The sequence below is a fragment of the Limulus polyphemus genome, unplaced genomic scaffold (assembly GCF_000517525.1).
Source record: "Limulus polyphemus unplaced genomic scaffold, Limulus_polyphemus-2.1.2 Scaffold758, whole genome shotgun sequence".
Classification (NCBI taxonomy): domain Eukaryota; kingdom Metazoa; phylum Arthropoda; class Merostomata; order Xiphosura; family Limulidae; genus Limulus; species Limulus polyphemus.
In genome coordinates, this window is record NW_013666368.1 from 230,383 (window position 1) to 248,427 (window position 18,045).

General features: G+C 33.1%; 1 protein-coding gene across 2 annotated transcripts in view; it reads right to left on the reverse strand.

Moving 5' to 3' along the window:
- LOC106460357 (myosin light chain kinase, smooth muscle-like) overlaps window positions 1-16,477 on the reverse strand; it is a 20,598-nt gene extending 4,121 nt beyond the window's left edge. Inside the window, exons 1-7 of one of the 2 annotated variants that reach the window (XM_022387045.1) lie at window positions 16,269-16,477; window positions 13,552-13,693; window positions 10,508-10,707; window positions 7,296-7,448; window positions 6,058-6,103; window positions 2,367-2,441; window positions 1,256-1,334 (exon numbers count right to left, since the gene is read on the reverse strand). In XM_022387045.1, the coding sequence (XP_022242753.1) occupies window positions 1,278-1,334; window positions 2,367-2,441; window positions 6,058-6,103; window positions 7,296-7,448; window positions 10,508-10,707; window positions 13,552-13,693; window positions 16,269-16,405 (810 nt within the window). In that variant the 5' untranslated portion in view covers window positions 16,406-16,477 and the 3' untranslated portion in view covers window positions 1,256-1,277. Of the gene's footprint in view, window positions 1-1,251; window positions 1,335-2,366; window positions 2,442-6,057; window positions 6,104-7,295; window positions 7,449-10,507; window positions 10,708-13,551; window positions 13,694-16,268 lie in introns of both variants that reach the window. The other variant, XM_013920049.2, reaches the window with a different exon arrangement.
- Window positions 16,478-18,045: the final 1,568 nt, after the last annotated feature.

Below are 18,045 nucleotides of genomic sequence, written 5' to 3' on the forward strand. Positions count from 1 at the left end.
ATTGAAATTCTAATTGGTTGACGATTGTTGGTGTTGGCAATAAAGGCTTTGAAATTTAAATGTAAAATGGAAGCGAGTGTGAGGTGCAACTGTATCGTTTTTTTTTGTTTTTTAAATAAGAAAAAAGTTACAAAAATATGGCAGATCACTCTATCTGTTATCTGCCCACCACGGGTATCAAAACCCGGTTTATAGCGTTGTAATTCCGCAGACATACCGCTGTGCCACTGGGGGGCGTTCTCTAAGACCAAAACATTTCGAGAGCCTCAACATGCTCTAACCGCCTGCCTAACGTTACGTTGAACTTCCAACAGCCTAATGAGGCCTCGGCACATCCGCTTACATTTCACATTGAAATTCTAATTGGTTGACGATTGTTGGTGTTGGCAATAAAGGCTTTGAAATTTAAATGTAAAATGGAAACGAATGTGAAGTGCAACTGTGTCGTGTTTTTTTTTATTTGAAAAAATAAGAAAAAAGTATAAAAAATACGGCAAATCACTCTGTCTGTATGCTTGATTGAATCTCTATTTTTTTTATTCTTAAAATCGTGAATTTACACTTTTTACTTTTGGGGGAGTATTTATAAAGAGCCACATGAAATTACGCGGGTTGCCGACCTCTGAGATAGATATTGAGAGCAAAGACCACTTTTTGTACACAGCCTTCTGTACAAACCAGGTGGTATTTAGAAATAATATATTTGGTAGTTTGTTAATTGTTAAGCGCAAAGCTACACAATCGAAATCCAGATTTTTAGCTTCAGAAAACCGAAAACCTACCGTTGAACTATTGGGGAAGCTAATTAGTAGTTTAATCAAAGTTTCAATTCGATTGATTAGTATTTCATTTATTTTAGCTTCTTAGAAGTTTTTCCTTGAAATTCTATGTGTGTGTGTATATATCTTGTTTTTGTGTGTATTTTCTCCTAGCAAAGCCACATCGGGCTATCTGCTGTGTCCACCGAGGTGAATCGGACCCCTGATTTTAGCGTTGTAAGTCCGAACAAATCAGTAATAACATAAGCCAAATGGGTACAAATTAATGTTTGATTTCTTTCTCTTATCGCCGTATAAACCTGTTACACAAGCTAACCACGAAAATGTTTTATTAAAGCAATCTTCACAAGATTAAGACTCTTTCTAGCAGCTGTCCGTCTTATTTCTTTTATTCTTGTCAGAATTATGAACCTATAACATATATACATTTCTGATTTAACGTTCTTTGAACTTATCCTTTAAAAAGACATACCTACAAACAACCAAATCCTGATTAAGTTACAGGCTAATGACCGCTCCCATTCTCTTCAAGGCCAAAAACGCATTTACAGCTTTCTGTGTAATGAAAATATACAAAAAAAGTAAAGGAAATGAAATTATCCAGAGAAAAAAGTTCTTATATAATTATAAGTAGAATGATATAATAGCGTGATTATCTAGAAAAACTTTTCAAACAGACAGCAAACGATTGCACTCCACCCACCCCACTACATAATCAACAACAGCTGATTAATTCTTTCTATATTAACATTTAATTAGAACATAATCTTTAAACTCTAATATCAATTTGTAAATGCTGTAGTTAAATACTATTCCACTTTGAACACTAAGGATTACCTTTCGTCAAGTTTAAATTGATATAACAATATTTAAATGAGGGAAGGGGAGACAAAAAGATACATAAAGTGATTCATTACTGTGATATTTACATTCCTCTAGATGTACAACAGAATAAAAAGATACATAAAGTGATTCATTACTGTGATATTTACATTCCTCTAGATGTACGACAAAATAAAAAGATACATAAAGTCATTCATTGCAATGATATTTACATTCCTCTAGATGTACGACAGAATAAAAAGATACATAAAGTGATTCATTACTGTGATATTTACATTCCTCTAGATGTACGACAGAATAAAAAGATATATAATGTCATTCATTGCAATGATATTTACATTCCTTTAGATGTACGACATAATAAAAAATACACAAAATTATTCATTACTATGATATTTACATTCCTCAAGATGTACGACAGAATAAAAAATACACAAAATTATTCATTACTATGATATTTACATTCCTCAAGATGTACGACAGAATAATAGTTATTCTTTACTGATACTTACAATCTTCAAGATGTGTGATTATGGATCATATAGTCATTTACTTTATTGAAATAACTAATTTAAAAGCGTAATATTGTGCAAAGTGAATGTAAGTAATTAGCTTTGAACCTGAATGTTTTGATACAAAATGTGATAGTAATTCCTATCTACTGGTAATTTATTGTGCTCCATCAAATAATGAAAATGTCTTTTCTCAATCTAATGTAATCGGGAAGGCAAGATGAAGACTTACATGCCATCTTCGACGAATCACAAACCTCTTCAATCTCGTTTTATCCAAGTGTGTTTCATCCTTCTTTTTATCTTTCTAAAAGAAACAATGAACAGATATTCTACGTACAGTTTTTATACCATTCTACAATTTTTAAATATACATCTCTTACCCTTATCATTATCTATACATGGACAACTGTAAGAAATAGCCGTATCAACCCTTGTATTTTAACGGGTATATCACATTTGTATCCTTCACCTTTCGAATTAATAATAAGATGTTATTATGCAAAAGAATTTGTTTACACTTACAATTACCTTTTCATTTGATACTATACTCTAAGTCACAAGTGCAAATAGCAAACAGTCATGTCACATGGAACTTAGTATATATCTACAAGATAACCAGGAACTATAGTATTCAGTCAAAATGTTCGCTGGGTTTGAAATTTTATCAGGTGCATCAGTTCTACATATGCGAATAGTCACTGTTCGAGATTATAAAAGTCTCAAAACCAATATATAGTGTTACTGTTCCTGATAATCCCAGATTAACTCAGAAAATTCTTTAATTTTTACTTTGTTTCATTCAAAATTTCTAAGTTATGATAGGCGACTTTCCCAAACACGCGAGGGACATCCAAGGCCAATGTTAATGGTTCAAGCTTTGTGAACTATGGAAATATAACGCTGAACTTGTAACAATTACGTGTTATTTAAACGTTTAGAAGCATCAGTTTAAATAAAGATCACCATCTCAATAATGTACGATATATTTAGTGTTTCACCAATTTTTAGTAATCGAGGCGATAACGCCTTAACAAAAAAAGAACGCTTTTATCATTGGTTGCATGAAAACTAATATTAAACAAACAAAAAGGTATTATGAAACCAAAGAAAGTTTAAAGTTTAGTCATAGATAGATGTGGAGTTTTTCTTCACGATAGCAGTTGAGGCTAATCTTAAACTTGAAACCACCTGTAATCTGTTTTATATATAATATTTGGGGAATTTATCCAATAATAGGAGCCCGATATATAGTGTTCTATCCACTGTTTAACATAGCGTTGTGTTACCTTTCTGTGTTCGAACTCAAACTCAATGAACGATAAACAAACAAAAGCAAAACGTCTCGGCCATGTGTTTAGAAATGGTTTCCACGTGGTTAAGATACAGTATATGCTGAAAATAAACCCCGTATTGACCACGTGATAATATTAAGTTCGTTGTAGTATTTCCTAGTTCTGAATATGCTGTCCTGATATTCAATTTTGCTTGCAAAATGTTTTCTTCGTTCAGGCTTTACTGTAAAGGTAAAATAACGATGATTCTCTCTGAAGAAATGATAAGTTATAAATTGAAAATACGCCAATGTGTTTCAGCAGATCAAACCTGTAAATATAGTGGTGTTCAAATTTATTAGAACACCCGATTGCTTCTGTAGTTTTGATTTGTTGTGCCAATAAAATAAAACAATTGTAGTTTCAAATGTTGCAAAAACCATCATAATGGGTAGATTATTGATTTTCTTACTTTATCCCTGACTTTAATACGCTACACATAAATTTACTTTATAATTTAAACAGAAAGTCAACACACAGCCACAAATAATTAAGCGCTGTAGATTCTTCAAAAGTCGTTCAAGATGTCTAATTTGAATACAAGGCGTGGCAACATTATCACACGTGATTATCTTTAGTTTATGTTCCAATAACCACTGACAAAAATGTGAAATTTTCCCATTCTGAGTTTTTAATGTAGATACATGTAAGTATATAAAGCAATGTTTGCTTTTTTTCAAGGACATCGTCCAGTAGAGCTAATATAGGGTGCTGTTGTCATTCATATGCCATTACAGAAATAACTAAAATCCTTTGACAAATTCAGAGTTAAATTTTTAAATGATGCTGGTCGGAGTTTAAGAAAAATTACAAAATAGCTCTCTTGTTCAACAAGAACAGTAAAGTATACATTGGACAAGTACAAATGAGAAACAAAAACAGTCCTATAACATCATACAGGTCAGAGAACCGAATAAAAGCTCAATGAAAGAGATTTTATATGTTTAAAAATGATTTCCTAGTAAAACCGAAGGAATGCTGCAAAAAGCCTTGCATTAACAAGTGATAAATACATATATATAAGGCTCAAGAAGTACAATCTCAAGATCGCTGGAGAAACGTGGCTTTTTGGAAAGAGTAGAACCAAGAAAGCCTTTACTGCGCGAAGAGAATATAACAAAAAGACTAAACTTTTGCGAAAGAACATATATTCTGATCCTGATTTATAAAAAAACTGACTCAAGGTGCTTTGGACAGACGAGTTTAAATATGAACTGTTTAGTTAAAACTGGTGTGAATACGTTCACTGTGGAGTTGATGAAAAGTTGCAGAAGGAGGGCTTTGTGCCAAAAAACAAAGTCAAACATGCAGGCGGCTTTGTGGTGGTTTGGGGCGCAATATCAGCGAATGGAGTTGGCCATCTTCACAGATCTAACTGAATTATAGATCAACATAAATACAACAGTGTATTACTCCATCGCGCTATACCCTCCTGGAATGAATCTGATTGGGCATAATTTTGTATTTCAAGAATATAATGACCCGAAACACACTTTCAAGATATTCCAAGCTTATTTGGCAAAGAAAGAAAGCTCAGAAGACCTCTAGCGAATCGAATTGCTGTCACAAAGTCCAGAGCATAAACTCATAGAACAAATCTGAGATTTGCTTGACTAAAGTGTCAACTGCATTAAAGAAAGCTTCTAGATACAGCATCAAGATAAATGAAATTAAATTATATCAAAGACTTCTAACTTAAATTTCAATATACTGAAAATGACATTCTAAAGATAATCTATGATAGACCAAGTTAACATCATACCACGTTGATTTTCCCCTTTTTGGGGTAAATTTAACCAAGTACCTACTGGGTAATTCTATTATTATTATTGTTAGTATCATTAATGCTTCCGTTACTGGCAAATCTTGGCGATACGTGATCTACAGTTAAAATATGAACATTTGCGTATTTTATTTAGAAACCTACAGTGTGCATTAGTCGATGCATAAGTCGTCGACTGTTGATATGACCTAAGAATAATAGTTAGAAAAGCGCTTGTTTGTTTTCCACTAGTAAAATCTACATATTCTAAGAATGTTAATGGTACATTATGCAGGATTACTGACCAACATATCACGATGGTCATCTGTGTTGTTGTTTTTTCAAACATAATTATTCTATGGGCATTAATGTTTTCAATGAACTATTACAAGTAAAGTTAACAGGTTACCAAAAGACTAATGGAAATCTATTGGTCATTTTTGCACCTTTTTAGACTTGCAAGGGAATGCCTACTACACATTTTAAAGTTTATTACTTCTTCTGGCCTTTTAAGGGTTAAATCTGGGTATTTTCAGAACAGCTATTAAATTCTAAAGGTCAGTTCTAGCTTCAGGTCGAGAATTTATCTACAGAGTTAGCTACGTAAACTTTTTAATGACCACTACTTTTGATGATACTACTAAACTACAATGGCCAGTTCTAGTAGGCTATGGGATCTTGAGAACGAGCTGGATGATCCAAGCTAGAAGGGAAGATGCAGATCTCATTCTCATGAGACGAGGAACTGATAAAAAAACCCATAACCGACCGACCTGGAACGGGCTCTGATTCATATTGGTGTAGACTGATGGTGTCATTGAACCTACCCTCAGCCATTGATGTTTCAGGCAGTCGCTGGCTGTCATTCTGTCCCTGTAAGATATACAGGTTGTTAATCCAACGTTCAAGAGAGGGACAACATACACAAAAGTAAAATTAAAATACACTTTTTAAAAAAAAATATATATACATCTTATTGAGACAAGTAAATCTGCTAAACCTTTTTAACCTTTTTTTCTATCACATCCTGTTCTTAGCCTTTTTAACTTTATTCTTTGTAATTCTCACAGGATCTTTCTACTTACATAAGAAAGATCTTCGTAGTTTTCATCTTTTTCGGAAATAAATTATTTTCTGAGTTTTTGTGATATTTTAAAGGTACAATTCTTGCCAAAAGTTGCATAAACATTAATATTACTCAACTTAGCTATAAAAAAAAGGGTATTAGTAATTTTCAAAAACTTCATGTGAATGCTGAGAAAATTTCAGACTTGACTCAATGTTGCAAAGTATTATGAAATTCTATAACAAAAAACATTTGAAATAAATCACCCAATTATCTTTGTATTTGATGTTATATTACATTAAAGGTTCGTACCTAGAGTAAAAGAACTTTGTTTTGAACGATAACATAACTAAAGACTTAGTGTTTTATGCATACAGGATGACCCAATAAACATGATAAAGGTTTTGGTTTTGTTGTTGTTTTATTCAGTACAGAAGCATTCTCCACGATGAAATAAGCGTCTTTTGAAATGACCTATTCGATTCGCATTGTAGTTTATGTTTATAGCGTGTTGTATGTAGAGAATGCTGCCAGAAAATACATTTCTTTTATACATGTTTTAGAACCCTTACTTTTGAAACACTCTGTATACCTCTGTTTAAATTTTACAGTTTTGGCATCACATGTAAATATAAAGGAATGTACTTTCCAATAGCGTCAAAAATATTATATTGAGGATTCGAGAATTTGATTTATATGTGTAACATACCGACATTTTTAATGCAAAAACAAATATTCCTAAACCTTAGCATTAGCTGCTTTATATAATTGATTTTCTTCAGTGTTTTCGTTCCTGCATTTCCCGGCATTATACTGTGAAAACTTTAGTCATTCATTTCATTTTAATTCAATAATTTCTAGTTACATATTTATACTGATCATAGAGGTATAACGTCAATAAGAATAGAAGTACAACTATAAACATTTGATAAAACAAAAGTAAATGGAACGCCTACATAGAGTTTAAACTGATGATTTGTTTTCCAAGACGTTACTCACTTCCTTTCCTTCAGAAGAAGTTTTGAAATGAAATCTTTGGCTTCATCTGATATTTGCTCAAACGATTCGTCTTCGAAGTCATAATCTGCTTTTGTGACATTTGCCATGGTCTCGAGGTCACTATCTCCCATGAAAGGTGATAATCCTGATAGGCTGAAAGAAGAAAAACAAACTTAACATTACAATGATAATCATGATAGGCTGAAAGAAGAAAAACAAACTTAACATTACAATGATAATCCTAATAGGCTGAAAGAAGAAAAACAAACTTAACATTACAATGATAATCATGATAGGATGAAAGAAGAAAACAAACTTAACATTACAATGATAATCATGATAGGCTGAAAGAAGAAAAACAAACTTAACATTACAATGATAATCGTGATAGGCTGAAAGAAAAAAAAACTTAACATTACAATGATTATCCTGATAGGATGAAAGAAGAAAAACGAACTTAACATTACAATGATTATCCTGATAGGCTGAAAGAAGAAAAACAAACTTAACATTACAATGATAATCATGATAGGCTGAAAGAAAAAAACAAAAAACTTAACATTATAATGATTATCATGATAGGCTGAAAGAAGAAAAACAAACTGAATATTACAATGATTATCCTTATAGGCTGAAAGAAGAAAAAGACAAACTTAACATTACAATGATTATCCTAACAGGCTGAAAAAAGAAAACATAGTTAACAGTACAATTATGTGTTTGTTGTTGTTTTTAGCGCAAATCTACATAGTGGCTATCCCCGTTCTGTCCACCGCAGGAAATCGAACTTCGGATTTTAGCGTTGTAAGTCCATAAGCTTACCGCTGACTTACCTGAGAACTATGTGATGGTAATGTGTTTATGAAGAAACATTCCTTGAAAAACGGTACACTGCATTAGAGATGTCGAAGTAGGTTTGACAACTTCTACTCGCCAATACTTCCAAATTAGTTCGTAACCAGTTTACTATCGCATTTTATGTCACACAAAGTTTGAAATTAATATTGTAAAAAATTATTTTGAATTAACAACGAGTAAACATTTTTCAAAGCAAAGTGCCTGATAACTGTAGTAATTTAGCACGTTACTGTGTTGACATGGGAACAATTGACAGTAATTTTCTTTCCTAATAGAATTATGTTATAATACGTGAAAAACGCTTACTCTCTTAAAACCTCAGAAGAATGTTTAACTCTACCGGATTCCAAAGGTTTAAAAAAAAAATGTTGATGGTTTTGATACTTCTAATTGAAATATCATAACATATTCGATAATTATTTTAGAAATATTTTTTTTAAATATTATAAAATAACAAATATATAAAATATTTTGCTTTTATATTACTTATAATATTCCTGGTTTCAAAGAACGATAGTCTACCCTTAATTTAATTTTTCTAAATATGTTCTGTTTGTTTGTTGTATTTCGCGCAAAACTATAGAACGGCTACCTTCGCTAGCTGTCCCTAATTTTGAAGTGATAGACAAGAGAGAAGGCAGCTAGTCAACATCACCCATCGCCCACTCATGTGCTACACTTGTCTGACAGAGTAGTGGGATTTGAGCTGTGTATCAGCGGTAAGTTTATGGCCTTGCAACGGTAAAAATCTGGGTTTCGATTCCCCGCGATGAACAGAGGGCTTTGCACTAAAAAAAAAAATATCCACGGCTCCAAAGGAAGAATGGCTGTTTGTAGAAGAGTGAGGATGGTGACGAGACGCGAATAATCACGGAATTTTAGCTCCACAATCGTCATATTAACCATTGTACCGTACTTAATTCTTCAACTTTTATAGCTTTGTTCTCATTCTAGGCTCTTTTTCAGTTAAGTCTAATCATTCTGATAATTTGATAAGATTGTTATGTAGAACAAAAAATGAGTGCCTTGTCATAATACGGTTATCTGTATAGCAATAGGTTTTCATGTATATACTGAATAAACATTAAAAAGACTTTGGAAAAGTAATTTACAGAAGTTTCTCCACTTTTTGTGAAGATAAACGTGTTGTGAGGTTCGTCTCTCTTTATTTTTTCTTGTAATAATACGGTTTTCCAAAAATAAACAGGTTCCATTACTATACGGACATCCCGAAATGTGTAAAACTGCTCGAATCTTCTGATATTAAAGGATGTAAGTTGGTAACGTGTATTTCAATATGATGTCTTTTTAGATATATACACATATATAGACTACTGCAACTAACTTCGGTCATCATATTCACGTAACATAGATTATCCTTAAAGATATCCATCTTACACATTTCTTCTTAGAGCGTTCCCTAGAGGTAAAGAGTTAGATAAAACTAAATTATTCCATACACATACCGTATAGAAATCTGTTTTTTACATTTTTCGTTAAGCTCATTTTGAAGCCTTTCGTACAAGAAGAAGGCGATATTCCGTTGTTTGTTTGTTTTTGAATTTCGCGCAAAGATACACGAGGGCTATCTGCGCTAGCCGTCCCTAATTTAGCAGTGTAAGATTAGAGGGAAGGCAGCTAGTCATCACCACCCACCGCCAACTCTTGGGCTACTCTTTTACCAACGAATAGTGGGATTGACCGTGAAATTATAACGTCCCCACGGCTGAAAGGGCGAGCATGTTTGGTGTAACGAGGATTCGAACCCGCGACCCTCAGATTGCGAGTCGAGCGCTTTAACCACCTGGCCATGCCGGGCCTATTCCGTTGTTAACGAACGGGCTTTAGTAAAATAGTCCTTCTAGGATCCACAGCGCTTAATTTCATTGATTTAGACAGTTTCTCCATGACATCTTTTAGCGACACTGCAATGGGTGCAATTTTGTGATATTTTGTAGTTTTTAACTGAAATCTGGTCCTTTCATATTTCAAAGCGATCTCACAAATTGTATTTTATGTATCATAAGAATCTTTAACAAGAAATAACTTACGTTAATTTTCGGTTTGGAATTAATTTCTGTCCTTTTTCCCCCCTTTACAAACAGTGCAAACGGGATTACAAAATTTTTATCAAGTACTTGACACTGAAAGAGTGCGCACCCTATTGAGTGAAAGAGGCTCTTTATTGGCTGATATAGAAGTTCTACAGTCAACACTAATGGCATGTCACTGAAGGATACGACAGCTGCTGCAAAACGTTTGGATCTTGTTTTTGTTTTTTAGCTTTGTGTTTTAACCCAGTTTTAAATTGGCGTGTCCATAGTTTTTAAGTATCGGGATAAATAAATACTTACAGTACGTAACAGATGACGCCTACACTCCACATATCTGTTCCATAAGAAATTCGCTCGAAGTTCACAACTTCTGGGGCAACGAATTCGGGAGTCCCAAACAAAACTTGCATCTTTTTGTTTGGTTCATATTTCCGGGCGAATCCAAAATCTATTAATTTAATTCTGTTTCCGGTCTTCGTTACGCAAAGCACATTTTCAGGCTGGAACAAATTCGTAAAACTTTAAAAATTGTTGTCTTACACATCAATTTCTTAATATCTAAAATTTGTTACACATCAATTTCTTAATATATAAAATTGTTACACATCAATTTCCTAATATCTAAAAATTGTTACACATCAATTTTCTAATATCTAAAAATTGTTACACATCAATTTCCTAATATCTAAAATTTTGTTACACATCAATTTCTTAATATATAAAATTGTTACACATCAATTTCCTAATATCTAAAAATTGTTACACATCAATTTCCTAATATCTAAAAATTGTTACACATCAATTTCCTAATATCTAAAATTTTGTTACACATCAATTTCTTAATATATAAAATTGTTACACATCAATTTCCTAATATCTAAAAATTGTTACACATCAATTTTCTAATATCTAAAAATTGTTACACATCAATTTCCTCTTATCTAAAAATTGTTACATAACATTTTTCAATATCTACTAATTGTTACATATCAATGTTTTAATATCTAGAATTGTTAAAAAATTATAAATAAACGATTTGTTCGTTTGTTTGAAGTTAAGAACAAAGCTACGCAATGGGCTATCCGGGCAGTGCCCACCACACGTATCGAAACCTGCGTTTTATTGTTATAACCCCCCATAAATTACCGCTAAACAACTGGAAGCATAAATAAATTATAAAGAGCTGATAAAATACACTCGACAGACTATAACATAACCAAAATATTAAGTGATATATCAAGGTTCAGGAATGCTTCTAACACATAATAATAGTATCAAATTGACTGTAATAAATAAATACAACAGTCTTATGAATTTCACTTATAACTATTTTGCTACATAAACGGCCTACGTGCACGTGTCTTCTTGAATAGTGTTTGGATAGAATTTGTTTGTTTGTTTGTGAATTTCGCGTAAAGCTACACGAGGGCTATCTGCGTTAGCCGTCCCTAATTTAGCAGTGTAAGACTAGAGGGAAGGCAGCTAGTCATCACCACCCACCGCCAACTCTTGGGCTACTCTTTTTACCAACGAATAGTGGGATTGGCCGTCACATTATAACGCCCCCACGGCTGAAAGGGTGAGCATGTTTGGTGGGACGGGGATTCGAACCCGCGACCCGCAGATTGCGAGTCGAGCACCCCAACTACCTGACCATGCCGGGCCTTGGATAGAGTTAACGGTCAAATCGCCGATTGTTTGCACTTTCCGTAGACTATTTTAACGTGACAATGCACGTGACCTTTCAAAACTTATTTAGGTAGCATGATGGTGGAACTTAATACAGTAGAGCTTAATGTTACACTGTAGAATTGACTAAAGCGATTTATACCGTCATGAGTGAAATTCCGGATTAATGATAAAAAAGGTAAATGGCTCACCTTTCTGGGAGCAGTACTCTTATTTAAGTATATTCAAAAGGTGAAGTACAGAGGATAGGCTAGATATATTCGTTAAGACAAGTTTAAGCATATGGACAGCAGAGCACAAATACACCACTACTGTCTAAAATAGATATCAGCTACTTTTCAAAAACCATAATAAAAATATTCAAATAAAAGGCAAGTGAATGTTAAGCGGATTCTTTATATGTAAAGAAACGGAAATAATTTTGCAAATGAATGTTAAGCAGCTTCTTTATCTGTAAAGAAACGGAAATAATTTTGCAAATGAATGTTAAGCAGCTTCTTTATCTGTAAAGAAACGGAAACAATTTTGCAAGTAAATGTTAAGCAGCTTATAAAACTGTAAAGAAACGGAAACAATTTTGCAAGTGAATGTTAAGCAGCTTCTTATCTGTAAAGAAACGGAAACAAGTTTGCAAGTGAATGTTAAGCAGCTTATAAAACTGTAAAGAAACGGAAACAATTTCGCAGGTGAATGTTATGCAGCTTTTTATCTGTAAAGAAACGGAAACAAGTTTGCAAGTGAATGTTAAGCAGCTTCTTTATCTGTAAAGAAAATCACAAACGAAGAGCTGAGAATAAAAAAAAAAGTTTTCTTCTGCATCACCTCTTTGAAAAGCGAGTAAAAAAACAAGAGTTTTAGAAACTTTCGTCCTTCATATGACAGATGAAAGTTCATTTTATGGAACGTGTAATAAATAATGAATATAGTAGTGTGCGAGTACGTATTCGTATCGTTGTAGTAACAACTCATTCCAAAATAGAGTGTTTTAATACAATGAGAGATTTTGATTGGGCTTTGTCATCGTTACGAGATCATGATACAATGTAAATACATGTGAGAATAATAACTGTATATTCAAAGATATACTCTTACAATAACAAAACATTAGTTCAAAATTATATTTGTTATGGTTATGTCATTGTTTGTATGGCAACAATGTCCATTAGGTAAAACTTTTTTATGTCATTGCTTGTAAAAGGCAGCAATGTCCATTAGATAAAGCTTTTTATGTCGTTGTTTGTATGGGAGCAATGTTCATTGGTAAAACTTTTATCTCATTATTTGTATGGCAGCAATGACCACTAGGTAAAACTTTATCATAACAAGTTTTCCATTCGTGCGTTAAAATTCACTCGCGTATATTCGAATAAAATAAATCAAACTAAACTAGATGTAAACGTTTTGGTCTACCTTGTATTCAAGAATCGAAGTTAATATTCTATTATCTTCTTTACATTTTCACAATTGAAGATGTAAACAAAAGAACGGAACAAGACTGTCGATTATCGAATCGTAAAGGGTTTCCATTTTTCTGACTTACCTATCCCAAAGCTTCGTACACCATCAAACATGTACCGTTATACTGTGAATTAAAATTAAAAGCTCGAGAACTAATACAGAAAGAAACTTTAAGATTTCTATAAATCATTAAGTACCTTCATATCCAAATGAAGAATGTTTTGAGAATGCATATATTCCACTCCTTCACATATCTGTCTCATAAAGATGGAGCATGCTTTCTCCGTTAGAACAAAGTCGTCATCAATTACACGTTCAAAAAGCTCTCCGCCTTCGATTCTGTAAGAGAAAAATATTATTCAAACGTTAGTAAATAACATCATTCATATGGTGATCCATGGGTATATACACTGACTGACCACTCTATTAGGACCTATGTAACCTTTCAGGCTTGGACCTCACCTGAACTTTAGATGCAATTTTGGTTGATCACCTGATGTGTCAGGTGATCCCTGTAGCACTCTAAATGACTAATACAAGTACATTTGCAATCAGCTTAACAGCTCTGTGGGAAGGCAAGGATATTGTAGCATTCAAAAGAGTGCGCATTTAGTTAGTGCCATAGTGTGGTTAGGATAGTGTCGTTGGTAGGCTACTCAAAGACGTCAGTCAGTCGAGTTTAACTATGCAAAAGGTAAATAAAATGTTTGCTGCGATGGGGATTGTGGCCACAAACATGAAATGACAGAAAGAAGAACAGGGTGGTTATACAGTGGTAAAGTCCAACTGTCATCAAGCAATACACCAACTGAGAAACATTCAGTGCGGGACATTCCATGTACATCTCCAATCATACCTGTCGAAACACGTTGCAACAAGAGAAAAAAAAACGCTTCGAATGATGTAAGAAGAGCAGACATTGAACTAATGAGGACTGTCCAATGTAAGAAGATAGATTTCGAGAAAGCCACCACGTGAATCACTCCATACCTTACGTGTGGTCCTAACTGTTCATGCATCTGGTGGTGAAGTTATGGTTTAGGACATCTTTTCCTGTCATATCCTGGTCCTCTTGGTCCCTTTAGAAAAAAGAATGAATGGCACAGCATACCTCAACATAATTTTAGATCTATCCATTCTGATATGATTCGTATGTAACATATTAGGGACTGCTGCTTCCAAGACGACAATGTTCCCATCCACCATCCCCAAATTGTGAGTGTACTGTTTGAGGAACATAACGGAAACGTTAGGCATCTCATATTGCCATCAGTACCTTAATTCAATTGAGCATCTGTGGGATGAACTTATAACGATCTTCTGCTCGATTAAATGAGGAAAAATCCCTCGGAACACCTTCCAAAACTTTGTGAATTCTGTGGCACGTCCTCTCACGGTTGTAATTAGGGCAAAATATGTTCCAGCTTGTTATTAGGTATAGGTCCTAATAAAGTGACCAGCCAGTGTATATACTTACATATACATGTGTGTGTGCGCGCGCGTGCTATAAACAGCGACAGAAATAATGATGATTCGAGTAACATTTTCCTATTGTACTTCTAGAATTACATCGAACTAGTCATTTGACAAAACTAGTTAGGCTATATTTAGCCAGTAATGAAAGCGTAATTTATTTTACGAGTTTTTTTTAGTAGCTAAAATTCTAGTGGTTCGCGTAAAAAAACAAGCTCGTTAGCATTATTTTTCTAAATGTTCGATTCTAAAATGATTATTCTAAGCTACATAGATAATGTTTCATACAAAGAAGAAAAAAAAAGAGCAACACGATTTGGGCTCTTCGTGTTTCGCATCATTTCCAAAACCTTATTTTTATTTTGTAATGTCAAAGTTCCTCCCCTTCCCAACAGAAATTGTCGTCTTGTTCATTTTCTCACTTTATTTAGCTGCCCTAAAAACAAAAAATGAGACACGAGTCATGCAATTCAAACCATTTTGGCAGCGTACCAAACATGCATTATTTTAACAAACTTGGGTTGACGCAAGATAGAAAGTGATCAGTCCAATTTTAAAACACTTTCACTTCTATTCACACTTTGCTTAATATTAAACCGAACTTGTAAAGACTTAGTTGGATCTCATAGTATATAATATTACAACTGCAACTGTGTTTTTGAACAAGTCTTTCGATGCTAAGCCTCGGAAAAGCAAGGTATAATATTTAAGTTCACTTGATTACATTTATAGAATCACTTAACAGAAAAACGAACAGATATATGCATGCATGTTACGTAACCTTAGATACATAGATAAAACTTTTTTTTTTCTATTCTGATCCTGACATTTCTTGCTGGAGCGATATTTTTATGTGTAACGCATGCCAAATACGTTCCTTTTTTTTATCTTCAAAGTAAAAGTTTAATTTAAGCAAATATCCTTGTAGAGTAATTGATGGATGGGAGGCAAATCCAGTAGAACGATCGAGTGTAATTTTACTTTAATTTGTTTACATTTCTTTATAATTAAAAAAACAAAAAACAAATAGGATTCCATAGCCATTACAAAGTATGCAGATTAACAACGTGGAAGTAAAAAAAATCAAAGAGATTTTTATTAATTATGCAAAATTAAGTATCATGTATGGTGTAAGAACCTATACTAAAGAACCCTTATTACGTTGGACCTGCAGTTATTTGTTTTAACAACCATTTTTATTCTTAAGTTTGTATTTAAGTTTTATACTTTAAAGGACCTGAAAGTATCATAATAACGCGCAATCTAAAACCATTTTAAGACAATAGAACTAGGAAACGTTCGAAGACCTAAGGTCATTTTTATTCCTTTTTTAATAGTGTTCGTACGAGCAACTCTGGTAATTATTAGTTCCTCAGATTCGTTTGATCATAATCTTTCACTTAAAGAACAATACATCATACAAGTTAAGGCTGTAACTTACAACTCCAATACTAAACACATCTGTTTTTTTCCATCGTCATAAGCATCGTAAAGCTGGAGAAGTCGAGGGTGTTGTAAAATCCTCATGATTTCCACCTCCCTCTCTACGTCTTTCCTGTCATCGGCTCTGCTAGTCATTATAAATTTTGCCGCCAGGACACGACCTGTTGCCTTCTCTTTGCATTTGTAAACTGTTCCGAATTTACCCCTAAGAAAAAAGGTTTCATATTCTTAATGGATTCATTAATAATTACTTTCTTCGGTTCTTCCTTTCTTGCGGGATAGATAGATTAGATAATTTTTCTTGGTATGATAATTATCTAATTAATAACAATGTAATATGAAAATTTAAACATATTAGTTTTGCAGTGTAACATACACCACGTCAGTCATTAATAATGACATATTTAATATGCTTTCAAGTTAGAAATATTATTACTTACTCATTGTTATAATTATCATCTGTGTTTTAATTAATAATTGAATTATTTAAAGTAAAAGCAATTATTAACTAGTGGTTATTAATATAAAAAAGGAGTAACTAACTGGTTATTAAAACCCAAGTGTTCATTCTCATCTTTGATTCTATTCTTTGACTTTGTATTCTATTTGTTTTTGTTTACATGCATACATGTTTTAAATAATTAACGTATCTAAGACTTGACGGAAAGGAATATCAAGATATACTAAAAAGACAACCGCCACGTGTTTAGTTCAAAAGGTAAGATATAATGAGATATTTAGAGTAGGGTGTGTGGCGACTGGACAACGATCGTTGTCTTGGTTAGTAGCCTGTATGACCACAAAACGATCGTCTGGTACTTTTATTACAAGAAATTACTCGACTAGAAACTCAGAACAGATTTTTTAACAAATCATTGTTGAAAAGGTGACCTATCTTTGCCAGCTCCGGAATTTTATACAATAAAAAACATGATCACAAAGCTACTTTTAAATTAATTTTTTCAAACTTTATCTTACTGTTTTCGCATAGTATAGTAACCATCTATTTGTAGGGGGGGATATGAGTCTTGTTACCAGATACAAATGATTGGTGTACTTATTTGTGTATGGGGATAGATTCCAAGTAAGAAATGTAAAATGGAGGTTTTTATCTTACTGTTTTCGCATAGTATAGTAACCATCTATTTCTAGGGGGGGATATGTGTCTTGTTACCAGATACAAATGATTGGTGTACTTATTTGTGTATGGGGGATAGATTCCAAGTAAGAAATGTAAAATGGAGGTTTTTGTTAAATTTTAGCTATTTGAAATATTAACAAATAATACAAACCTGAATTCCTCCACGTTTCTTTAAATAAATGTGAATCTCATTAACTGCCCAGAAAAAATATGAATATTGCTTTGGTTTCAATAATATATATATACATCAGTATTTTCAGTCATACTTCTAATCAAATTATATTTCTATAATGCAGTAGTTGTTTTCATTGAAGCGCAAACTGCACAATGGGCTAGCTGCGATATGCCCACTTCAGTGACCCAGCCCAAAACTTTAGGCATACAAGCTCCAAACTCTCAAGCTTACCGTTGAGATACTGGGAGGCTATACTCAGATAATAAAAAGTTTTGTTTTTTTTAGTTTTTCTCAAACCAGTACTTCAAATACACACACACACACATATATATATATATATATTGAGGTTCAGGTTAAAAGTTTTTTTAAACCAGTACTTCAAATACATATATATATATATATTGGGGTTCAGATAAAAATGTTTTTGAAACCAGTACTTCAAATACATATATATATATA